Below are 26,624 nucleotides of genomic sequence, written 5' to 3'. Positions count from 1 at the left end.
TAATTTTCTAGGAGTGATTTACCTTAGACAAACATTTTTTCGGCTTATCTGTATTCCCTGACCTACTTTTACAGGTGTTTTTCAATTATTAGAAGAAGATTACGAGCAGTCGTTTTTCATAGTTTATTTTTTCTTCTTTTACTGGAAGTTTCTGTTCCCTCACAATTAGATGCGTTATAGCATCTCTTCACAAAACATCTTCTCTCATAACGTCTGATAACATCTTTTCTCTGCGACAATATTACAATTTCTTTCCTGAAAATCAATTTTTCGGTTGAATATATTAACTCAATTTTTGAAAGATTAAGACCAAAGTGGTAGACAAATGACTCTTATGAGAAAAAAATCTTAATTTACAAAACAACACACTGCTCTTCTTTCAAAGCGTGAATTAGTGTTTCACAATAAAGAACAGTTATAGAACCTCAAATCTAAAAGAAAAAACAGTTCAGCGCAGAAAACAGCGCCTTAATATAATCATTACAGTGCAGAGGTATACCCGAATCGTCACGGGCAGATCTGCCCGATGTGTGTCCCTCGTGTTCGTTTTTACTATGTCAATACATTGAAAGTGGTACAATATTGCGGAAAATAGCTACTTTAGCAGAAACCGGCAAAATAGAAGGGAATATCGTATCCCGTGTTCGCAAAAGTGTCCTAAATTTAGCCGCGAAATACAAGTACAAACTCAATAACCTATTTTTCGCGCGAGTTGTATCACGCATCCGCTCAATTTACGTATCAATTTTTCGCACGCAATGAAGCTCAATTTCGCATATAATCCGCAATTAAGCCTAACTTTATTACTTCTTATTTAATTAAGCCTAACTTATTACTACTAGTAGTACTTTATTACTACTTTATTAATACTTATAGTACTTTATTACTACTTATTACTACTTATTAGTACTATTTATTACTACTTATTTAAATTGGCCAGTCATATTGATAGACAAAGTCTTTGATGTGCGAGGGATTTTTCGGAAAAAAAAATCAGGTTTTGTGGTTGCATGTATTTAAAGCACTTTAAAGCTTTGAATGCTTTAATTAAACCTTTATTAAAGTGCTTATTGCATGCTCAAAATGCTCGCGAATAATAGATACCTAAATAAAAGTGCTTATTGCATGCTCAAAAGGCGCGCGAATAATAGATACCTAAATTGAGCGGAAACGTGCTACAAGATTTGTTACCTACTTTTCGCACCGAATGTTCTTTTATTTTGCAAAATTGGCGGAACCACTTTTGCGAAAAGTAAGATACAAAGGATGTCATCTAATTTCTTTCATTTTATGTAACTCATTTCCGAGACAATTTTACTAAGGCGGAAATTTTGGGGTATACCTCGGCATCGTAATGATCATTGCGCTACATTAGTTGAGGAAATATGATCCGAATACTTCCTAACAACTTGCTAAAAGCGCGTAAGAACAGAATTTTAATTAGAATAAGGTTCAATTATTTGCTAAGACCGGAACTCCTTTGAAACCAGGTGAGATTTTGGAGTAAGAATTTAGGTTCCTCACAAAATAATTGCACAGAGTTTCTCCAATGAATCTGACTTACGTGAACATTAATCGTGTAAGATCATATAAGATAGCAATTCAATTTTGCCTAATTGTTATCTTATAAGATCTGATAAGTATCGTACAAGATCTCAAACGATGAAAGTTCACGTAGGATGGAGTTTTTATCGTGTAAGATCTGAGAAGACATGTTTAATGATTTCAATATTGCCGTATAACGTAGTCAAGTCCCTCTGAAAAAAAAATTTAATCGGTCAGCTAACAAATAATGAAACAAAAACAACTTGTCGAGTCTGCCTTTGCGGCAGTTTTATTCTTAGTCTACACTAGGTATTTTGGCACCAATTAGCACTCATGGAGAGTTTTGATTTTGAAAAAAATTTTCAGCTTTGTTTGATAATCACTGCTTCAGAAAAAGCTCCTGATAACCTTTTTCACAGTATCTTATAAGTCTCAAAAGAGAATATAAGATAATTTTTAAAGAGTTTTTATCTTAAAAAATCTGTTTAAATAAATCTTATCAAAAAGATTAGTCAAAGTTTTCGGATGATTATCTTATGAGGCCTTATAGGAGTATTATAAGATATTAAACGACATATATTTTTAGTCAAGCAGATTTTTGATCGGGCAAGATCTTATATGGCAGAATTTTTATCTTGTAAGATCTGACAATAAATGAACTTTTATCGTTTAAGATCTTATAAGACCTAATAAAAGAATTTATCGTGTAAGACCCGATAAATTGTCTTACGAAGTATTAGTCAGTTAACGCTCAATCTAATAAGTATTTGTGAGACACTTTTGTAAGAAATTTGTAAGATCATACGCGTTAAAAGTTTACAAATGCCCGAGGCTTTTACGTGGTTGCATCAAGGTCAAACTAGTTTTGCTCTGTGTTAGAATGTTTTTGATTGTCTTTTTGCATCGGCAAGAACGATTCTTGTGTCGTAGAAGGTGGATATCCAAATCATTTCATTAACTTGGCGTAATATTCAAATCAATCAGTAAAATGTGAAAGTCAAGAATTTAAATAAATCTGCGTAAAAATTTATGTCCATTTTTCTCAAGATGGATTTGAAATTTACGAATATTTATCTTTTATGTTAACAATAGGTTTTGAGACTCAATTGGCTGCTGTTTACAGCTGGAGTTTCAAACAATCTTTTATTTCTTGTGGTATTCAAAATATATGTACTTTGTGCAACTTGAAACCAATTTGTTTTTGGAACGCATATTTTTAAAATTGAAAAATTGGTTTTTTAATTTGATGTCCATACGACAGTTATTATTGTATCAAAATATATAGTTATATTATTGCATCGAAACTGGCGCAATAATGGAACGATTGACGGAGTTTTCTGCTTTCCCTCAAGTATATATATATATATATATATATATATATATATATATATATATATATATATATATATGTATATATATATATATATATATATACATATATGTATATATATATATATATATATTTTTATATATACTTAATATATATATATATATATATATATATATATAAATATATATATTTATATATATATATATATATATATATATATATATATATATATAGGTATAGATATATTTATATATATAAATTTATATATATATTATATATATATATATATATCTATATATATATATATATATACATATATATAGATGTAGATATATTTATATATAAAAATTTATATATATATATAAATATATATATATATATATATATATATATATATATATATATATATATACATTCATATACACACATTAATTATAATTAATTCCCTCTCACAGTCTCATTAAGTTCGCAACATCGCGAATCTTGGTCTGATTGTTTCCCTCTCACAGTCGAATTATTTCGAAAAATGGGACTAAATGATCGAAACAATGCGAATCATAGTATGATTAATTCCCTCTCAGTCCCAAGAGAAGAGTATTTCAATTGATACTTCTACCATCATGAAACGAGGAGTATTGATATATAAACTAAACTGGGGTGAGATTTCGCAGATCAAGTTTAAAAAAACCGAATCGAGTGTTCTACTTATTGACAGGAGACCTGAGCACATGAGTGAAAAATACCTGTGCAAGTCTTTGATACTGCCGGTTCTAATGTACAGCTCCTTCTGTACTGATCTGACCAACAAAGACTTTTGCCAAAGAGAGTTTTTATGTGGATCAGAATATACAAGGAAAACAAGACAAAACCTCAATCACTAAATTTGATAATATACCGCTAATAAACCGCTAATAATGAAAAGAGGTAAAATTAGGCGCCATATGCACCAAAATCCATCACATTATGTCCGCACAAATTCTTTTCATACCCAATATCCGCGGAGGACAGCCTTTTCATACCCTAAATTTGTCGAGTAGGGTCTTTTAATAATTCCAGGTCTCGACTAGAGTAGGGAACTTTTATGACAGATTTTTTGTCTGATCATACTCGCACAAATTCGAATCGTAGCACCTTCGAATCATAGTTGCCAAATTTCGCATGTTCCGGCCTAGTCGAGAAATGAACGCGTTATTTCAGAATATTTCGCACTAATTCGCACTAATTCGCTAAAGTTCGAATCATGGCCAATTTTTTGCCTGTATCGTCTGATCATGGCCAATTTTTGTCTGGATTACCCGGTTCATACTTCCAGCACCTCACCCCGGATGATAATGTGATTTTTGTGACTTTAGGGATCAGAGTGATTCAATCGCTGAAACTCCACCATCACTCAGATACAACAACCCATTTTCTGCTAACAGAAACTGAAAGGAGACCTTGTGTTATTCTGAGAACAATTGATGGGGTGGTTGAAGATCCAAGCCGCAGCGAGGCTTCACTGGATTTGAGAGCGACGTAACCGACTATTTTGACTAATATTACCATCGATAATTGAAAAATGAAAAATGATCGAATAACAATTTTCAAATATTTTTCGGACAGAGCTGTTGTTGATGTGAACAAAGAAGTACTTGATCACGTTGCAAAAAAGTATTTGCAGAAGAAACACCAACTCTCAAGATAATTATCAAAGTTGAAAAAATTAGAGAGTGCTAACAGGAGGGACATCATCAGATCAATCGCTTTACCTGAAATAGTGGACGGAGACGGCATGCTGAACAAAATGCTCATCTTTGAGAACAAAGAACAATTAAAGGAGAAATTTTTGCGAATTTTTGTCAATTAGCTCTCAATTAGCGAGGACATTTCCACTGCTCACCGATTGCCCTCCAGGAACAGACAACACCCGGTATTGTGCGATTTTCAAGGTGCGACAAAAGGATCAAGTTATTGAAGAAACAGAAGACATTTTAATAGTTTGAGGCAATTAAAATTGTGCGACTTGTCCAAGAACTAAAGCCGAGGTTGGACTCGGAATGGAGATATCAATTTATGTGGGCTGAGGACGGAAAAAACATACACAATCAATAAAACTATATAAAAGAGGAAGTTTTCTTGTATACAATAATGATGATTTAAATGTTTGCTTTAGTAACAAATTCAGGGTTTCATCCAATAACTCCCAAAAGTTTTGGTATCCAATCATGTTAAAGCATTAAAAATCTGCTTTATCTCATAATTTTGTTCTAAACTTAACCGTGATGTCCGCAAGGAAAAAAATGTGAATCTTGGAAGCAATAATTGACAACGTTGGGTCTCCTATGGCTAGAAGTTTTGCAATGACATCTTTGGACGCTTCAAAGTACTGTCAAAAATCATATCAACGCTGCATAGAAAATAAGTACCAATTCATGTGCTGAAAAGATACTTTTCAACGACTTCTATAAGTTGATTGCCAAAAGTTACTATTGTTATCAAGTTATCGGTCTTGTTTTACAATCGTGCTATCTCAATTTCCTTCTAAATCTTCGGTTGAATGTTTTGGTTTGATTCATCACAATTCACAATTTAATTTTTTTCAGTCAATTTTTCTCAAAATAAACCCACCGGAAAGTTACCCACCTTTGAGGAGACAAACACTGTCATCCGAAGTTCCATTATAGAGAGTGAGGGTGTTGGTTGAAACACAAAAGTAGCAAATACCACTGGCTGCCAAGTATGCATGGGTGTACTTTGTATAACCAAAAGCCGCATGTGAACAATCGTAGAGCGAATTCATCTGACCCCACTCTTTGCAATGAGCAATTTGTGTCATATTCAGTTTGGTTTTGGTCAGTGGTCCGTATATGCATGGAGTCTCTAAAATTACACTAAAGATAATTTATCGCAAATTATTTGCGTAAGGGGTACAAAAAATGGCTTCGCCTAGTCGAGATTTCGCCCAATATCCTACATTCTAGAAATCCAAAGCTAATAGGCGTAACAAATCAGGTCACGCACACACCAACAGCTAAAAAGTGGCATGAATCTATCATCAAAAACGATCTTTTAATCTTTACAGCGTTCCGGTCGAGCTCAACTCTAATTGGTTAGTTCAATATATTATTCTGTCATTTACGGTAGAAATTGCATGTGAGTTAGTTGTTCAGTGTGGATGACATAATACAATGTGACCTATGTTGACAAATGGTTACTTTTCAGTTTTATCAGCTGAAGAATTCTTCTTGCTATTCAATTTTCTGGATTAGCTTCTTCCCGATTGCTTTTTATAAATTATACACCCCTTTCACTTTGATTGAATTTTCATCTTCATATGTCAGCAATTTTTTCAAAATAATTTATTTGCACTTCATTTTTTTAAATAATTTTTTAAATGTTAATGTTTCACTTTGCAGGTCTTCAGATTCTATTTTTTTGCTGCAAACATCTGTTTAAACTTATATCTTTATATCTGTTGTTACAATATAGGCAGAATTGTTATTTTGTAAAAGCCATCGTTCAAATATTTTATGAAAGAACATACATTTTAAGTCACACGTTTATCTTGTAAGCGTCCTGTGAGTCGAGTGGTTAATTGTCAGGAAGCTTGCAAGTTGAATGTTTCAATTTTAAGAATTTGCAAGTCGAATGGTGAACTTGTAAGAGCTTGAAAGTTTTTGGAAGAAAAACTGGCGAAGTGATGCAAGTGCTTACTCCCGGGTCGAGGTTAACTTGTCACAGGTCAGGGCGTGGTTAACTTGTAAGAACCTGCAGGTTTCTGGCAGAAACTTACAAGGCGTTGCATCGCCTTGCAATTTTTTCTTCCAAAAACTTGCAAATTCTTACAAGTTAACCATTCGACTTGCAGGTTCTTTTAAGTTAATCATTCGACTTAAAAAGGTCTTGAAAGTTAACCATTCAAGTGGCAGTGTTCCTAAAAGACAAAAATTTGACTTACATAATTTCTTACATAATTTCTTTGAATATAGGTTGTTACCAGATAACCTTTCTGTCTATATTGCATTAAAAACAATAAAATTTTGCAAGATATGATTGTAAACAGATGCTTCAGAAATATAGAATCTGGAAAGGTGTAGAGTGAAATTATAAAATAAAAATTTTAAAAAATGAAGGGTCACAAAATTATTTTGAGAAAATGCTGACATCATGTTGAATTTGAAACTTCGATCAAAGTCAAAAAAGAGTAAAATTTTTTAGGAACGGTTTTAAAAAAGCAATCGTGAAGAAGCCAATTGAGATCTACTGTTCGTTAATTGAATTACAAAAGGACCTCTAGAATTGATAAAATTGAGAAGTAAACTTATTATCAATTTAGGTTGCATTGTTATATGTTATCCAAATTGAGTAGCTAAATCTCAAACGCTTTCTACGGTAAATGACTGAGTGTTAAATTGAGTTAACCAATAGGAGTCGAGCCCAACTTGAACGAAATTGCAGGAGACTTACAAGTAAGCCATTCGACTTGCAAGTTCTTACAAGTTTATCAGTCGACTTGCAAGTTCTCACAAGTCAACCATTCGACTTGCAAGTTCTTACAAGTCAACCATTCGACTTGCAAGTTCTCACAAGTTAACCATCATTTGCAAGAAACTTACAGGTTCTTGCGAGTTAAGCATTGGGCTTCGACCCGGGATGTTAACCATACGAATTTGACCCGAGATGAATCTATCATCAAAACCGATCTTTCGATCTTTACAGCGTGCAAAAACAGTAAGAAGATGAAACCATAAGAAAAACTTAGACCACAGCACTATAGCTATGCTCAGCTGACAGATTCGCAGCCACAAAAAGAAACTTCACCGAAGATGCACGTTAATCCAAGGGAATCGGAGCTAGAATTCACTGGTCCGGAGAATTCTGCTCCTTCTGGGACTATTGGGCAAACACTGTAAAGGTTATTTTGATCACGCCACCAGCCAATTGCATCTTTGCCACCGTGATCAATGTCTTGTAGTACCATCTCAGTTTCGTGATTCAATTTGCTGACCGATATTTCAAAAGTGGGACAGTCTTCTTTAATGTGAATAGGCTTTCCGTGATACAGAGTACCAAATCTGACGACTCCATCAACAGGCCCATTGCAGGATTTCAAAGCCACGTCTGTTAGCAAAAAGAACGCGAATTACTTTACAGCGCCTTCCTCACGTATTCACATTCAAAAGTACGATAAACTTCGAAGCTTTCAGATTTTTTGCAGGATATTTTGCAACTTGAACCGAGAACCTGAAAGATTTCAAATATATCATGCATGCAACTTGGTACCCGCTTTTTTACAGTGGTATATACCATATATATCCATTCTTTAATGATCCAAAAATTTGGAAAATTAGAATATCTTGTGAACAATCTGGCAGATAGTTCCCAAAGATTTCTAACTAGACCTCAAAGAAAAAAACAGTTTTGCTAAATATAAGGCGACACTAAGATTCAAAAACCTGCAGACAAAAATCGGACCGAGGATATTGTGGTCTGCCTTTGCTGTGTAATGATGCTTTTTCATAGTGAACCTATGTCTAACCTCGTTTTTTAGTGTTAGAGTTTTCCTCACCAACTGAAAATCAAACAAGATTTTGAACTTGAATTTAAATGCGGCGAACGAATTTCGAGTCTTTGTGAGTCCTGGGTGTCCAATTTAAGGTCTTAAAAATTTCGAAAAATTTTCAAGCCCTGATGAATAGTTGCCAAACTTTTGGATTATGTTTTGTTCAAGACCTTGCAACCTCAAAAATGAGAAGTTAACAAGAATAATAAAAGTTATTGGAAATAATGCTACGAATAATTAATGCATTTCGTAGGAATTGGCGGCAAAAACATTTTAGAAACCTAAAAATGATTCGGTTACCTAAAAACAGGTTTTTAAGTTTCGTTTTCACAGCAGATTGCCAACACATGATCAGATTTTTGATGGGGCGCTGATACAAAATTTTCAACAATTTAGTACTGATTGATAACTAGCGATTATTCCCCGGAATGAGGTGTCACCGCTAAAAATTGCTAAAAGATGTAAGATTTGCGGTGAATTTGAGTAAAAGTTTAAGATTTGCGTTCAATGCGATGAATGCGGCGAAAAAAACTTTTCAGGTATGAATATTTTTTCGCCGCTTAAGCGGCAAAGGAAAAAGTGCATGCGGGCGCTTTGCTGTGAAAAAAGTTTTTTTCACCGCTATTCAGCGCTAATCTTTTATTATTTTTTTTTACCAAACTTCGACCCGGTTCAGGAGATAAGCGATTACTCCAGCAACAATTACTTAACATTTTGATGAAGCTACTTTAATTATAGAGAATTGAGATGAAATATAAGTTCTTCAAAATGCTGAACTTTATTAACCTAAGTAATTGCCGTAAAACATCCGCAATTATCAAGATGGAGAAAAAATATATTCAGAAATATATTTTGTTGCATCTACCAGCAGATTCATTAGGTTTATCACCTAATCTCGCAGAATAAATGTTGAACATGAATTTTGCTCGTATCAAATTTGTGAAGTTTCTTCTTCGTAAAACATAATTTACTGGTGAAAAATTATTGCCGCAACAAAGAAATCAAACAGTTGAAATGATCTCTGATAACATTTTAGTGCTTCCCTGTGAACTCATTTTCACATAAACTCATTTTGGTTATGTTAATTTTTCCGAAGCATTATTAATCAATCTGAAAACAGTCATATCTGAATTCATTAAAAAACGTACAGATTGCACGAAGGCCTGTAAGGCGGTTAATGAGTTGTCATATAAAAACAAACCTTCAATAAAACATATTACAAACTGTTTTTCAAAGTATGGAAAATGTCAGAAAGGTATTTTTGATATGAAATGGTTTCTCTTGTATGGCGCAAATCTGGATATCATGACGTTGAATTTAATGAGCAACAGGTTGCGTACTAGATATAAATGTAAACTATCTTTTTTTACAATTAAATTAACAGATTTGCACGGAGATTGTTGGGAGAGCAAATCAGCGTTTAAGCTGTCTCATGGAATTTTTTGAAGGCTAGCTCTTTCAATATTTACACGGGGTAGTCTCAAAGCGTGAGTAATAATTACTTCACGAAAAATAATAAGTTCATCTTAACTCGCGTCAAACAGTTTTGTTTTATCTGTGACGTCAAGTTCCGCGTCACTAATAGTAAGTTTTTTTTGCGTAGCATATCGTAACCACGTAGTTAAGCGGGCGTTGCTGAAATCACCTAGAAATTATTGAAGTTAATAATATAGAGCGACTATGCTACTATAGTAATTAAAATTATCGCAACAATAGTATGATAATAAGCTTCTCAGACCCAATTTTGACGTAAAGTAATTTTTTTAGGAAATGCATGATAAATTTAGCCTGAGGAACTCAAGTTAAACAGAATGAAAATGAACTGTGCAAAAAGGCAATTTGGTTATGCTTTGTGTCAGAACGTACTTTGGGACCTACAATGAAGTTTATTGGTTCAGCGCTGAAATGCTCTGAGGTCCTTGTCTGGGTGACACGTTTTGATTGTTCTATTTTAGAATCCTAATCTTGGTTAGAAGCAAAAATTGGAAAACCCACAAAAAAGGGAAATGCCACAAGACGAGTCAATGTTTTTATTGTTAGCACACCAAGCAAGAGGTCTTCCGATAATAACAGTTAATATTCAAAGTTGTTGTGTCTGCTTTGAATCCCAAGAAAAGTCATATATTCTTTTCTGATGTATTTATTCAAAATGTTAAGAATCTTTTGTTCTATCGACTTCTCCGCTTCTGAAGCTAAATTGAGAATATCTTTTGATCAATTGTGTTGAAAAATTTGTATCACATAAAAAAATCGACTAAAAGCTCAATAGGATGAATTGACGACGCTTTTGCGTTTTTTTGTTCAAATAAGTCTTAATTTATAATAAGCTGAACGCCATGAAAATCAAAAAGGTGAGAATGTTAAAAACCTCTAAAATAATTATGAGAAAAGCTGAAAATTTTCAACTCAGTGTTACGTTTGCAGTTACCAGCGCTATTGAGCATAGTTTATTCCTTTTCAGCATTCTGCAGAGCTTACTTTTCGATTATTCTTTGCGTCCATACAGCTGGTATTTTTTAGCTTGAGAAGTTTAGACGAAGGTCACATCGTAATAATCATGAACGGAATAATCATGTCTGAGGATGATACTCGATGAAAAATAACCTCTGCTTTTGTAAAGGATGTTTCCGCCTCCGTTCTTCTCAGAAGTCACCATCAGTTGTCCTTTAACAGTAAAAATGAGACTGTTTCCTCCATCCACGCTCACATGGAAATCCTTCTCGTCGCCCTAATAGAACAGATTTTTCCAAACAGACGCTTATCTGACCTTCAAAAACACAGTTCACATACACTCTCCACCCACACCCACACACACACACACACACACACACACACACACACACACACACACACACACACACACACACACACACACACACACACACACACACACACACACACACACATACACACACACACACACACACACACACTAACATAGACACGCACACGGAGAAACACGGAGAACTTAAAAACACGAAAATGAAACTGAGCATTTCAACTCGAACAATTTAGTTTACTGAATTCAACAAAGAAATGTAGAAGTAGACAGCGTACCCAATTAAAAACACTCATCTTCATCTTTTTTTAATGCAGATACTATAATTTAGTTGAGTACACGACTCAAAATTTCATCATGTGGGACACCAAAGCAAAATTGCACTTCTATTTAGCGACAGTTTTTGGAATCGAAAGATTATGTGCGCCAAATTATGCCCGCTTTCAATTTTGTTCCTGATTGTTCTGACCTCCATTTTAGTTGGGAGGGAAGAACTATATATACTTTTTTTTTGTTCAGACAATTTTGGCCGATCGATATATCCATCGTAGAGAGTTGTGAGTGGTATCATCAACAAGCGCATACATCCTATAAAATAGAAGTAGAAAAGATTTTTTCGAAATTCGTTTTTTACAGGGAGTTATTGAGGTTGAAATTTTTTGTGAATGTTCGACAGTTTATTCACTTTTTCGGTAATTTTTGCTAAATTTTGCTAATTTTTTGCTATATTTTTTGCTATCTTTTTCGGTCCACTTTGTTTAAGTTTGCCGAAAATGGAGACCTAGAAACCGCTGACACAATCTCTTGAAACTCACTTGAAATCACATGAAGTGCAATTTAAATCTATAATTATACAAAATGCATCATTGTTTTCTTAATAATTGAAGTATTCCACTCAACAATTGGTCTAATTCGCAAATATTTGGAACACTTGAGCGGTTTGTTGGGCGCACTGGAAAATCAGGGATAGGTTTGTTATCATTATGGATTCTTAAAAACAGAAACTTTTAAGTTTTTTTAAAATCTCTCGAAGATTACATGTGACCCACAACATGAAGGTACATAATTCTTTTCAGGCTAGTCTATTGAACTTCTATCTCACCTTGATTTTTATTATTGGTTATTACTTTTTAGTACACATTTTTTAATAGTTAGTCTTTATTTTGTTTCTTTTACTGATGCGGGCTTTTGTAAATAATCAATCCTCAAGACTATAAGATGTTTACGTTTTTAAAAAGCATGCAAGCTCAATATGTCAAATATTTTCAATATTAAATTTAGACGTAGCGTCTCTATTAGAATTTAACTTAAAATGTTAATTTCACTGCAACTTAATCTCACCAGATCTCTTTTGTTACAAATGATTGTTTCACGAAATAAACTGTCTCACAGAAACAATTCTTCCCGAATTTTTTTTTAAAAAATTGGATCCCCATTATTTCACACATATTCTATATCAGCAATTATATCAGATTTAAGTGACAGGTCATTGAACTAACTCGCCTATTTTTTAAATCATGCGTCCTCCACAAATCTAGTTTTTAGATCTGCTAGAGTCTCCTCGTTTTTGTTTACATGTTATTATACATTGCATTTTCTTTTAGACTCAACTAAAATTCAACTTAATTTGTTTCTGTTAAGGATTTGTTTTTATTTCTCTACAACTAAAAGAGATTGTTGAAGTGGTATTGAGCAACCTCCATTTAAACTTGTAATATCCCAAACTGAATTCTGAAAAATAAATTTTTTGAGCTCGCAAATAATTTCCTTTCACTGTTGTATATCTTAAATTTCATGTTTGCCTGCAATCGTTGTTCTCTAAAAGCATTAACCCGATAGCAGTAAAGATAGTACTTGTGAAAACGTATGGATTTGAAAAGTTTCAGGGTTCAGGGCCCGTACAGCTGTTTTTCGTGTTATATGGCTTCTCTTATCAATAATTAAAGAATACTTTCTTTTTAATAAAAAGGATGATTATTCGGAGGTCTTTGAATTTATTGGCAATTGTCTTAAAGCAATCAAGATGTCCACAATCAGCAAAACTTTTCAATTGCCTTATTGTCTCGACAACTGCGCATTATATTTTTTATTGAATTTAACCAGACGAATCTTTACCACAAATTTGATAGTTAAATTTACCTTCTTAATCAGTTACGTTCAACATTCACTTTTGATACCCTTAGGTTTGGTATCTTGTATTTGGGAAGATTCTCATCACTTTTTCTATATCCTTGAGCACATCCTCAATGATTTCTGCTCAAGGATTTTTTTATATCCTTAAGTTTCTGCAATCCCTTTTGAAGTGAAGACAATTCTCTTGGCAAAAAACCGGGCAATCTGTCAAGTAGAATTAGATATAGAGCTTAGCTAGCATTTTTGGTCCACTAATGCAAATTATATCAATTTGTTTTACAAGATTACCTGTTTTCTCATTTTGATTTAAAAATGTTTATCATAGAAAGCACTCATAAAAAAGATAGTCGCTAAAATTTGCTAACTTCGAAATGATATTGCATTTTGTAGAATCTTAAATTTCGCAAATTGAAACCCGTGGAAATTCGACAGTGAAAAAGTGAGAATTTGCTCAAAATGAGTCAACGATACTTTGAAAAAATTGCGTGGCTTTCAAACAGTTATTTGTTTTTAGCTCTTTTGAGCAGTTTATTTTTTGCTCTTTTGAATTGTTGAAAAACCGTGAAATCAAATACAAAGGCCATTGAGTTAAGCAGGAATTAATTGAGAAAAATTTCATTGTTTCAAAACTACATCAGTTTTGAATATATAGAAAAACTGAAACTTTTGCCCAAAAGCTCTGCAACTTCGGTTTAAATAATGTTCTGCCAAAACAAAACAAGGTATGCAAAACTCTTTCCAACAAAATTTTGCAAACCGCCTCAAATTTTTTAAATATACATTTCCAGTGGTTTACTGAAACCGACTGTTATTTACAAAATACGTGGGGATTTGATATCATCCAAAAACTGAAGAAGAGGACTTGAAGAATGCTCCACTTGCTTAGGGTCCGGAAAATTTTACTTGCACTGTTAATAAATGGGCTTTGGCTACCAATACTCAACACAAAAGGACTCTCTCTTCAGCAAAATCTATTCAGCGTGAGTTAAAATCTCGACTTTGTTAAGCATTATTTTCATATTGATTTTCAGAAATTAACGGTTATCATTATTTACGTCAAAACATCTTCAACTATGCATACTATTTGATAAGAACTTAATCTCTGTATGCTAATAATACGTGTACCAAGGCCGAGGTGTCATCGCTAAAACTTGCTGAAAGATATAAGATTTGCGGTGAACTTGAGTAAAAGTATATTATTTGCGCTCATTGCCATGAATGCGGTGAAAAAAAAACTTTTAAGCGGTGAACAATTTTTTCACCGCTTAATCGGTGAAAGAAAAGTTTTCAAAGCTGCCAACAGAATGCGGCGGAAAATTTTTTTTACCGCTACCAGGAGAATGCGGTGAAAAAAATTTCGCCGCTAAGATCACAAATCCAACAAATATTTGTCGCTAGTTTCAACGCTTATCTTAATTTCTTAGAAAATATCATTTAAGTAACTGACAGATGGCGCAGTGTAATAGGAAGCTGTTGACATGCAGGATGTGGGAGGTTCGGAGCCGTGTACGACAGTCTCTTTTTTTGTCAGAAATCCGTTGAATGCAGTGAAAAAAATCACCGCTAAAATCACTAAATCTTACAAAAAGTCTCCGCATTCAACGCTAAAAGATGTTGGCGCTTAGCGGTGAAAGACGTTTTTTTTTCACCACTATTCACTGCAAATCTTACTCTAATTTTTGACCACACCTCGATCCGTGCATTATGTAGGGTAATTGTGTCCACAATGATCTGTAAAAAGGAGTAAGTGGAACAAAAAATACTTTGATTTTTTTTCACCAATTTCTGTTAGAATATTTTTAAACAAAAACTGATTAAGCATTCCCAGAATTGTTCTAAGACAGTGGGATCGTTGTTGCATTAATTATCTGGAATATAACAAATTTTCTCGAATTTTTCTTTTAAAAGATTTGTGGTTTACAGTGGACAAAACTCATCTCACTCCACGCTAATAGGCAATAAGTCTTGTGCTCTTATGTAAAAACATAAAAGTGACGAATAGTTAAACAGAATCTGTCAATATCAACCAAATTTATTAGTGAAAATTTATCCGTTGTGTTGATGCCAAATGGGTTAACATACCTAATGGACTTACAGTTTGTTCACTCTGATAGTTTTTGGGTCCTGATATTGAACTCAGAGCAGTTAAATATTAGACGTTAAGCAATTTTAAAATGATAATCTAGAGGATTTTTCATCTCCCCTTTCGATTTTCAATAACCATTTCTGAACAAACTTTTTATTTGTTTATTTTTGATCGTTCGACTGGAAAATGCGATACTTCCCCGCATTTGATTGTTTTACTACGAGTGGTATTGCAGTTATTTATTATTGAAATTGCGCAAAGTATTCAGACTATCAAGTGATCTAATACCTATTAACTGAGTTATCATTTCATTTCTCTAAAGTCTTTTTTCCTCTTGATCAAATAATAGCCTGTAACATTGTGTTGCTTGATTTTAATAAAAAGTGGTTGTGTACTTATTTAGCATTGAGTTTGCGAAGTATATTATGATTTTTAAGTGATCCATTGGCTACTAACTGAGTAATAACTTCCTATCATTTCGTATGACATATTCAATTTTATCCACAAAAATTGTTCTATTCAAACTCTAGTGGGGATTTTTTAACAAATGACCAGTGTTATTTTTCAGCATGTGTTTTATTGTTTTGTCGTGATTCTTGTTGAGCTTTGTGTTGAACTTGAATATTTCATGATTTGCTTACTCTCGTTTGATTTTTTTTCACTTCCCATTCTTTTTTTATTTCTTCGCAAATGAGCAGAATATCGTCTTTATTAGTGTCTGTTTGTTCGAGAGGCTTCGAAGTTTAGCTGAAAATGTGACATTTCATTTTGCGCAACTACGTAATACTTTTTGGAAAGTACAACGGCCGCAAATTTACTGACAGCACTTGAAGCAATAAATGAGCAGTCTTCATTTGCGTTTGTTGGTTTTGTTAGTTTTTGATTTAGCATTCCTGAAAAACCTAAAACACGTGTGAAGTTTTGTTGTTGCTTTTGTTATCAAACCTATGAAACTTGCTTGCTTTTGATTGAATAGAAATAGCTGGAACCAATGAAGTGATCATTGAAAAGTTTCATTAACCTCTCTAAATTTTGGAGCCAACACGGCAGCAGTGGTTCATTTCAAGCTTGTCTTCAACTCTCTGTCTTCAACTACCAAAGAGACAGGACGCAATAACAATTGGCAGATATTTCGATATTTATCTTAAGCCTTTTTTTCCCTAAATTGATCAAATATTCGCTTTTAACAAGGTGTTGCTTGGTTTTCAAATCAGAAACCTGTAAAGTCAGCCGACCCTTGGTGTCCAGTCCCACGTCGTTGAAACCCATTTGATTGAACTGATTAGCAACAAATGAGGCCCCGCCCTGAATTTCAACGCCATTTTCCGCCATTTTTTGCCCAAACGTGAGCCAAAATGCCATATCAGCCGTCCAAATTGACTTTGATTTCAAATATTGGTTACGCTCGTTTATCAATATGGTCTCTGCTGTTGCATAAAATTTCAGGTCCTCAAAATAATCGGCACACAATAGACCGTTGAACGGGGCCCGATTCAACCGAAGAGCAATTTCAGCTGAAAGTAGGTTTTCTTGTCCAGGCAACAAATTGTAGACAAACCACTTGTTGCCTTCGTCATCAGTTTCTGTAAAAAGTTATTAGGAAATATGAAAATTTAATAAGAAATATGAAATAAATCATAGCCTTAAGTAATAGAAGCCAAACAAAAATTTACTCGAAGTGGAAATTTATTTGAATTTCTGATACTAGAAGTGGACGCATTTTGTGAAACTGAAATATTTGCGCATCCCATGTCGAGGTGTGTGTTAATGATCAGACCCATCCAGACTATTATACAATCAGCCATGAACAGACCCATCCAAATGATAACCGGTCATAATCAGATTCAAGATGGAGACTTTGCATTATTCACTTTAATGAAAAAGCAGATCTAGATTGCTAGGAACCCGGGTCGAGGTGTCAACGCTTATGCGGAGAACTTGAGTAAAAATGTAAAATTTGCGCTCAACGCGATGAATGCTTAAGCGTTGAAAGAAAATTTTTCAGCGCTATCAGCAGAATGTGGTGAAAAAAATTTTACCGCTAAAAACCGCAAATCATACAAAAAGTCAGCGCTTTCACGGCATTCAACGATAAAAGATGCAGGCGCTTTGCGGTGAAAAAAGTTTTTTTTTCACCGCTATTCACCGCTAATCTTACATTATTTTTTTGACAAAATCTCAACCCGGGAGATCTCAAAATTACTTGCTTTTCCTGAAAAAAATTCTTTCCCTTCTTCCAAATGTCAAATTTGTTTTACAAATTAGGGCTCTACTTCTTCCCATTGGAAATCTGGCTTCGACCCACATAAATTACCAGCAAAAAGCAGGAAAAACCTGGGGTTTGTTAAAACCGGGATCTGCTACATCCCGGCCCCGACGAGATGGGAGGAATTAAAGAACACACAAAAACACAAGAATATCTCAAAATATCAGAAACCCTTTTTTTAATTACTTGCGAAAATTTACCGACAGTTATTTTTATAAGCGTCATCATCCTAAAATCTGACTTCGAAATCCCATTTAATCAGACTCAAATGATCAGAATTCAGTTTGTCAATGGTCTGAATCTGAAATTAGCTCGTTAATAATCAAAATTTAGCTCGGCAAAAATCAGATTTTACTTTTGTCATGCGGGCTGGATATTGTTACAGATATCCTTTACCGTATTTAGTGCAATTTCATCTAACTCAGTGCAGCATTTAGTTCAATTTACATTCAACACAAATTAGTTGAAGAATTTGATTTAGTTTTTTTATGTATCATACTGGAAACGTCTCTTCACGTCAAAAACAAATTCAAAATTTCTGCCGCTGTTTGTAATCAGCTAATGTTCACTTCAATTTCCTGTTTTGATTAAAACTGTAAATTATCTTTCATTCTTTCATTTGTGCGGCTAAATTTCAGTTGTAATGAAACTTTGCAAATCCCTCTTCAAAAGTGAGTTGAGAACCTTAATCAGTCAAATGCAGCGGGAACTCCAGATAAGGAAAGTAAGGTTCGGAATTTCGATTGAGTCATCTAGCAGACGCGGCGCAATCTTCTACCTCCAAATAATGTCAGCCACGAAGCAATTGTCTCAAGTCTGAAGTTAGGCAGTACAACATGGCGCAGTCAGCAATTGATTCCAGAAAAACCCTCTTCACATGGATGCCTTCTGGGAAAAGGCAACAATCACAGCGCCTCTCTCGTGGTAGAAGTGGACTCCACAATGTAAACTCGCCCTACTGGCAAAAGAGGGTATTCAGCTTGAATTTCGTCTAGGCAGACCACCTTCAGGAGATTTCTTTCGTATATGAAGAGCAGTTGAAAACAATTCTCAAGCAATGGTCAGGGACGCAAGATGCGAAATCAACAACTTAAAGAAACATGGCAGAGTAGATGTAGGAAAATCGATGAAATCGGCATTCTTTGCGGGGATGAACCCTCTACCTATGTATTGGGAAAGAAGGTCGTATAATTTTTAAAAGTACGCACCCACTTTTTCTTATTGAAAAAAAATCAATGGAAAAACTCTTCAAAGTCGTGGACGATTCTTTCATAAAAACCCTTAAAAACATACGATCGTTTCGTCTTTTTCTCCTCAAAGCAATAATTGTAGTGTGGACGACGCAGAGACGATACTCATACGCCACATATTCACTTGAACTAGCTAGATTACGAGACGCCAAAGTGCTTACTCAAAGAGACAGTAACGCGCACTAAAGCGTTGGAAATAGCAATCGACATGGAGATGGGAGCTCAAAATCAGCAGAAAATCATCCAAAATGTGAACAATATCAGCTCTCAGTCAGTGAATATAATCAAAAACTATCGTAATCGTAATGGCGCCACAGATTCCCAACAACAAAGACAAAGTTAAAGTAGCAACCTAAATTCCTTTCAATAATCACAATATTTTTTCATGTATGCAGTATTTAATAAGACGCTCGTCAAAAACGTACTTTTTACCCCCTCTATGCTTTTAATTGTTTGATTATTAACGCACACCTCAACTTGGGGCGCAATAAAAATATTTTAGTCTCTACTAGCAGCAAAGAGACTCAATCTTGGAGTCACGTTAACCTGCAAGATATATTCAAAAACGAAAAAAATTCTTGCAAAAAATATCCATCGTTTGATACCTCGCAAACTTCTTTCAAAAGATTGATATCTTGTTGGATCTCACAATATAAATAGCTGTTTTGTGACAATGTTAATAATTCATTCCAGTTCAGCTGCACTCTTGTTGATTCATTAACGCGCTTTGAGTATCTTTTCATGCATTAAGGACAGAAAAAAAAGATTGCACGAAGTTGAAATAATTTTTATATTATTTTCATAGTTGAACATTTTCCTTTAATCTTTTTGTACCAACCAATCTGGGTAAAACGAAAACACTGGTAATCTTTTTTTTATTAAACTTGCTTTTTTGGTGATATTGACGAAAGTTTTAGATAAATTGACTTTCAAGTTTTACCCCACTAAAAACATTTTTTTTTGTTTTTACCATCTGTTGTGCTTGCATCCCTCAATTTTTTACATAGTGAATGTTTGGCTTGCGGAAATCTCGTGCGACAAACGTTGATTTTGTACAAAAATTATCAGACGAAAAATTATTAGGTAAGATTGCCTTGATAATGCACACTTGTCTTGTAAAATTGTGTTGGAAAAGGGTTTTTGCAAGAGCTCAAAAGATGACCATGCCAGTTCATCCGTATAAATCCAAGAAAAAACAGGAATTAGCTTACATACAAGTGTAATTAATAGGAATAAATAATAAGTATTTACTGCATAAAGCCAAATGATAATACGCAAAGCAAGTTCTTCAATACGTATAGCAAGACGGCTGAGAGTTTGCCGCGGCATTCAACTAAATATGTTTTTGCGCTGTTCCACTGATTTGTTGTTTCATTTGACTTATATCCCCAGAGAGATTCAGAATGCGACCATTTTGCTTGATACTAGCACTGCTACAAAATAAATTTAAATTTTTTTACTTACAATTTTAGAAATTCTGTGTTTTCTAGTGAGTTTGCTTTGCAACAAAGAGATCTCTCTATAGTGATGAACTAAAAGTTGTCTAAATGTGGGGGCCAGAAAGGCTAACGATGCATATGGCTGACTGAATTGTTCACGAATAACAACAAATATATTTTCACCTAAAAATGCGCTTATACTAAGACTACCCTCTATATAAATTTTTCTAAAACAATCAAAATGGGGAATGCAAAACTAATAAACCTAGTGTTTTCTACTTTGGAATAATATTGGTTATTTATTAATTGCTTCAAACAAAAAAATTGAGACACTTTCAACTTTTTTTATAAAGAAAAACACTACATTGTTTTTGACATCAGATGAGTTTAAAATTTTTTCGTAAAAGCAACTGTTATATCGCAAACTCTAGTAAAACACAACTTGAACAAAACCTATCGGACAAAAATTCATAATTTAGGGATTTCTTCACAGATTAGTTTGTCTTTTAAGATTCTGTCTTAAAGTCTTCCATGATGATAAAAGCTATGACAACAATCTACAAAAACTGATACGATTACAATACAATCTTCGGCTGGCCTGCATGGGTCCAAAAAATATGAAAACCAAAATGCAGGGTACTTGAAATTGTTTGTACTAGAAACTTTTGTGCTTACTGGTTTAGCTCAATTATCTACTTCTGTAGATAAAGTTCTCTCCTTGTCATTGAGCTAACCTTGACTTGATTGCCTTTGAGTTCAACTAGTTATATCCTAGAGGCTACTCAAACGCTATTTTGAATGAACTGAGAGCAAGTGGATTGTATCTCCGAAAAAAAAATTGAAAAATTTCAACAGTATTTATTGCAATAGGCACTGTATATCTAACTATATATAGCACAAAACTCTACGTCAATTATCACTATTTCAGACAATTAATTTAAATGGTTAGTAGCGCTGCTACAGAGTACTATGAAAATTTCTAGCACTTTTGCATTTTTGGTTTATTTAAGTTAATTCTTGAGGTAAATTTGCAATTGTCTCAAGTCTGAAGTTAGGCAGTACAACATGGCGCAGTCAGCAATTGATTCCAGAAAAACCCTCTTCACATGGATGCCTTCTGGGAAAAGGCAACAATCACAGCGCCTCTCTCGTGGTAGAAGTGGACTCAACAATGTAAACTCGCCCTACTGGCAAAAGAGGGTATTCAGCTTGAATTTCGTCTATGCAGACCACCTTCAGGAGTTTTTTTCGTATATGAAGAGCAGTTGAAAACAATTCTCAAGCAATGGTCAGGGACGCAAGATGCGAAATCAACAACTTAAAGAAACATGGCAGAGTAGATGTAGGAAAATCGATGAAATCGGCATTCTTTGCGGGGATGAACCCTCTACCTCTGTATTGGAAAAGAAGGTCGTATAATTTTCAAAAGTACGCACCCACTTTTTCTTATTGAAAAAAAATCAATGAAAAAACTCTTCAAAGTCGTGAACGATTCTTTCATAAAAACCCTTAAAAGCATACGATAGTTTCGTTTTTTTCTCCTCAAAGCAATAATTGTAGTGTGGACGACGCAGAGACGATACTCATACGCCACATATTCACTTGAGCTGGCTAGATTACGAGACGCCAAAGCGCTTACTCAAAGAGACAGTAACGCGCACTAAAGCGTTAGAAATAGCAATCGACATGGAGATGGGAGCTCAAAATCAGCAGAATATCATCCAAAATGTGAACAATATCAGCTCTCAGTCAGTGAATATAATCAACAACTATCGTAATCGTAATGGCGCCACAGATTCCCAACAACAAAGACAAAGTTACAGTAGCAACCTAAATTCCTTTCAATACTCACAATATTTTTTCATGTATGCAGTATTTAATAAGACGCTCGTCAAAAACGTACTTTTTACCCCCTCTATGCTTTTAATTGTTTGATTATTAACGCACACCTCAATTTGGGGCGCAATAAAAAAATTTTCGTCTCTACTAGCAGCAAACAGACTCAATCTTGGAGTCACGTTAACCTGCAAGATATATTCATAAACGAATAAAATTCTTGCAAGAAATATCCATCGTTTGATACCTCGCAAACTTCTTTCAAAATATTCATATCTTGTTGGATCTCACAATATAAATAGCTGTTTTGTGACAATGTTAATAATTCATTCCAGTTCAGCTGCACTCTTGTTGATTCATTCGCGCGCTTTGAGTATCTTTTCATGCATTAAGGACAGAAAAAAAGATTGCAATATATTATATTATTTTCATAATTGAACATTTTCCTTTAATCTTTTTGTACCAACCAATCTGGGTAAAACAAAAACACTGGTAATCTTTTTTTTATTAAACTTGCTTTTTTGGTGATATTGACGAAAGTTTTAGATAAATTGACTTTCAAGTTTTACCCCACTAAAAACATTTTATTTTGTTTTTACCATCTGTTGTGCTTGCACCCCTCAATTTTTTACATAGTGAATGTCTGGCTTGCAGAAATCTCGTGCGACAAACGTTGATTTTGTACAAAAATTATCAGACGAAAATTTATTAGGTAAGATTGCCTTGATAATGCACACTTGTCTTGTAAAATTGTGTTGGAAAAGGGTTTTTGCAAGAGCTCAAAAGATGACCATGCCAGTTCATCCGTATAAATCCAAGAAAAAACAGGAATTAGCTTACATACAAGTGTAATTAATAGGAATAAATAATAAGTATTTACTGCATAAAGCCAAATGATAATACGCAAAGCAAGTTCTTCAATACGTATAGCAAGACGGCTGAGAGTTTGCCGCGGCATTCAACTAAATATGTTTTTGCGCTGTTCCACTGATTTGTTGTTTCATTTGACTTATATCCCCAGAGAGATGCAGAATGCGACCATTTTGCTTGATACTAGCACTGCTACAAAATAAATTTAAATTTTTTTACTTACAATTTTAGAAATTCTGTGTTATCTAGTGAGTTTGCTTTGCAACAAAGAGATCTCTCTATAGTGATGAACTAGAAGTTGTCTAAATGTGGGGGCCAGAAAGGCTAACGATGCATGTGGCTGACTGAATCGTTCACGAATAACAACAAATATATTTTCACCTAAAAATGCGCTTATACTAAGACTACCCTTGATATAAATTTTTCTAAAACAATCAAAATGGGGAATGCAAAACTAATAAACCTAGTGTTTTCTACTTTTGAATAATATTGGTTATTTATTAATTGCTTCAAACAAAAAAATTGAGACACTTTCAACTTTTTTTATAAAGAAAAACACTACATTGTTTTTGACATCAGATGAGTTTAAAATTTTTTCGTAAAAGCAACTGTTATATCGCAAACTCTAGTAAAACACAACTTGAACAAAACCTATCGGACAAAAATTCATAATTTAGGAATTTCTTCACAGATTAGTTTGTCTTTTAAGATTCTGTCTTAAAGTCTTCCATTATGATAAAAGCTATGACAACAATCTACAAAAACTGATACGATTACAATACAATCTTCGGCTGGCCTGCATGGGTCCAAAAAATATGAAAACCAAAATGCAGGGTACTTGAAATTGTTTGTACTAGAAACTTTTGTGCTTACTGGTTTAGCTCAATTATCTACTTCTGTAGATAGAGTTCTCTCCTTGTCATTGAGCTAAACTTGAGTTGATTGCCTTTGAGTTCAACTAGTTATATCCTAGAGGCTACTCAAACGCTATTTTGATTGAACTGAGAGCAAGTGGATTGTATCTCCGAAAAAATATTGAAAAACGTCAACAGTATTTATTGCAATAGGCACTGTATATCTAACTATATATAGCACAAAACTCTACGTCAATTATCACTATTATAGACAATTAATTTAAATGGTTAGTAGCGCTGCTACAGAATACTATGAAAATTTCTAACACTTTTGCATTTTTGGTTTATTTAAGTTAATTCTTGAGGTAAATTTGCACATCAATAAACGCTCTCTTCAGTTGACAAAAATAAAATAATCTGTTTGTGGAGTTCAAATGATTTTATGATCAAACTTCAATAAATTTTTATCTTTATAAGGCACATTTTAAGCTCTTGTTTAGAAGCTGTTTAAAAATAAACAGTCATGCATATGGCTGACTCAGTCATTCAAGAATTACGACTAAAAACGAAGGTACCCTAATAATCAACTTCACGGAAATTATATATTTTCAAAACCACTCAACCTGGGAAAACAAAAAAAACACTGCTAATCCTAAATTTTTTCTTCTCAATTAATTCTGGCTATTATTGTAATTCAAACAGCAAAAATCATATTCTTTTTGCTACTGTGAGTGTTATTATACTCACAAAATAAATAATGTTTTACACACTAATAAAGTTTTACCACCATAATATCACTAATATAGAAAATTGTTTTAATTGTTCAGTAGCGCTGCTAAAAAATCCAACGAAAACTTCTTGCACGTTTGCTTTTTCTGGTCTGTTTAAGATTTTTAATGAGGTAGATTTGCAGATCATTATACGCTCTCTTCATTTGACAAACTTAAAATTATCTATACGTGGGGTCAAATGATTTTATGATCAAACTTATTTAAATTTTTATCTTCATAGTGCAGAAAAAATCAAACTTTTGTTCAGAAGCTGTATAAAAACAAACATTGATGCATATGGTTGACTCAATCATTCAAGTATTAGGAAAAATATGTATAGTTTTAGAAATGCAGGTACTCTAATCAACAATTACACCGTAATTAATTATTTTCTATACCACTCAAACTTGGAAAACAAAACACACTGCAGATCCTATTTTTTTGTATTTTTGTTTGATTCTGGCTATTATTTTATTTGAAACAACGGAAATTTGATTGTTTGCTGTCAAGTGTTATTTTACTTACAAAATGTATATTGTTTTACCAGCAAATGACGAATATCTATTATCTATCCTTGGTCCAACTACTCTCTTCAGATAAGTATTTGTCTTCTAAAACTCTGACAGAAACTCGTGTAAAGAGACGCAAGCTCTCAATTGATTCTGGCAAAATGTTGCCTGATCTGATAAGTTAATCGATCCCTAAATATCTGGGTGGTTTCAGAATAACATAACTCAAATTATAGCTAAGTAATAATTTTGTCAGTTAAAAAATTTTTTCTGTTAAAAATAATACAGGCTAATGACCACATAGCTACTTTGCAAGTTCAAGTTTTCTCGCTGAATTGAAACACATACACCTCGTCCGTGCTGCTAAGCTGAACTAGTTTTTGACTATGAGCTATTTAAAGGCCATGGGAATGAATTGAGAGCAACTAAATTGTATCTTAATGCAAAAGCAGACTGATATTTCAATTTGACTGAAAGCTCAGAGCAGTGTTTTTTATTATCGGCAGGGAGAGGTAATTAGCTAAGTTATTTTATTATTTCAGCATAGCTATAGAGAACCAGTATTCGTCGTCGTTAGAACTGCTTTTAATAAAACCTATTAAAAAATTGAGATAGCTGGTGAGTTGATTTTGCAACAAAAACATCTGCACATGCGCCCTCCAGTGGAGAAAACCAAAATGATCTTCAAGCAGGTGTAAAAAAAAGTTTATAAGAAACCTTCATTAACATATTAGCTTTGTCATGCATAAAAATACAAACTGTATATTTAACAAATTATGAAACAAAGGTAGTTGCAAATAATAGATTGACTCGTTCAGGAGCAGCAACAAATTTTTGTTCTCTTGAAATCAGGGTACCTTAACAAATACCACCTAAATATAATTTTTCTACACCTTGGAAATTAAATCAACTATCTCTTATTTTTCCTAAATTTCTGAATATTACCAGATATTAATGAATTTGTAAAAACAACAAATAACATTTTTACTGATTTTCAAATTTTATCCTATAGACAAAATTATACTGTTTTTGCCATCGAAAGCGTTTATGAACACCATTTTTTCATAAAAAGAGCGGTTATATTGCAAACTTTTGGAAGACAAATCTTGAAAAGGAAGGCGACTCTCTTAAAGTGAATGATTGAATTGTGTGATTCTGTCAGAATATTGTAGGGTGACAAAAGCTCTTGGAATAATCTGATACACTCCTGCAAGATTAATATGTTAATCGTTTCCATTTAACCTGGGTTGCCTTGGTTAGAATAACCTGGATCACAGCAGAAAAAAGTAACACATACTATAGCATAGGTACAGTTGTGACTGGTAAAAACAGTAAGCGATTAAAGATTTCGACCTTTAAAATCTGTAACATAAGAATCTCTTCTTGAAATGAAGCAGCTGAGCCTCTGCCAGCTA

At 33.7% G+C, this 26,624-nt stretch overlaps 1 protein-coding gene across 1 annotated transcript in view; it reads right to left on the bottom strand.

Moving 5' to 3' along the window:
* The window catches only part of LOC142340434 (uncharacterized), a 77,405-nt gene that overhangs the window by 43,367 nt on the left and 7,414 nt on the right, over window positions 1–26,624 (bottom strand). Inside the window, exons 2-5 of the mRNA XM_075391009.1 lie at window positions 16,634–16,998; window positions 11,022–11,145; window positions 7,676–7,975; window positions 5,498–5,734 (exon numbers count right to left, since the gene is read on the bottom strand). Coding sequence (XP_075247124.1) covers window positions 5,498–5,734; window positions 7,676–7,975; window positions 11,022–11,145; window positions 16,634–16,777 — 805 coding nt within the window. The 5' untranslated portion in view covers window positions 16,778–16,998. The remainder of the gene's footprint in view (window positions 1–5,497; window positions 5,735–7,675; window positions 7,976–11,021; window positions 11,146–16,633; window positions 16,999–26,624) is intronic.

The sequence above is a fragment of the Convolutriloba macropyga genome, chromosome 5 (genome assembly GCF_964194025.1).
Source record: "Convolutriloba macropyga chromosome 5, txConMacr16.3, whole genome shotgun sequence".
NCBI classification, from domain to species: domain Eukaryota; kingdom Metazoa; phylum Xenacoelomorpha; order Acoela; family Convolutidae; genus Convolutriloba; species Convolutriloba macropyga.
This window is presented reverse-complemented; position numbering and strand designations above follow the sequence as displayed.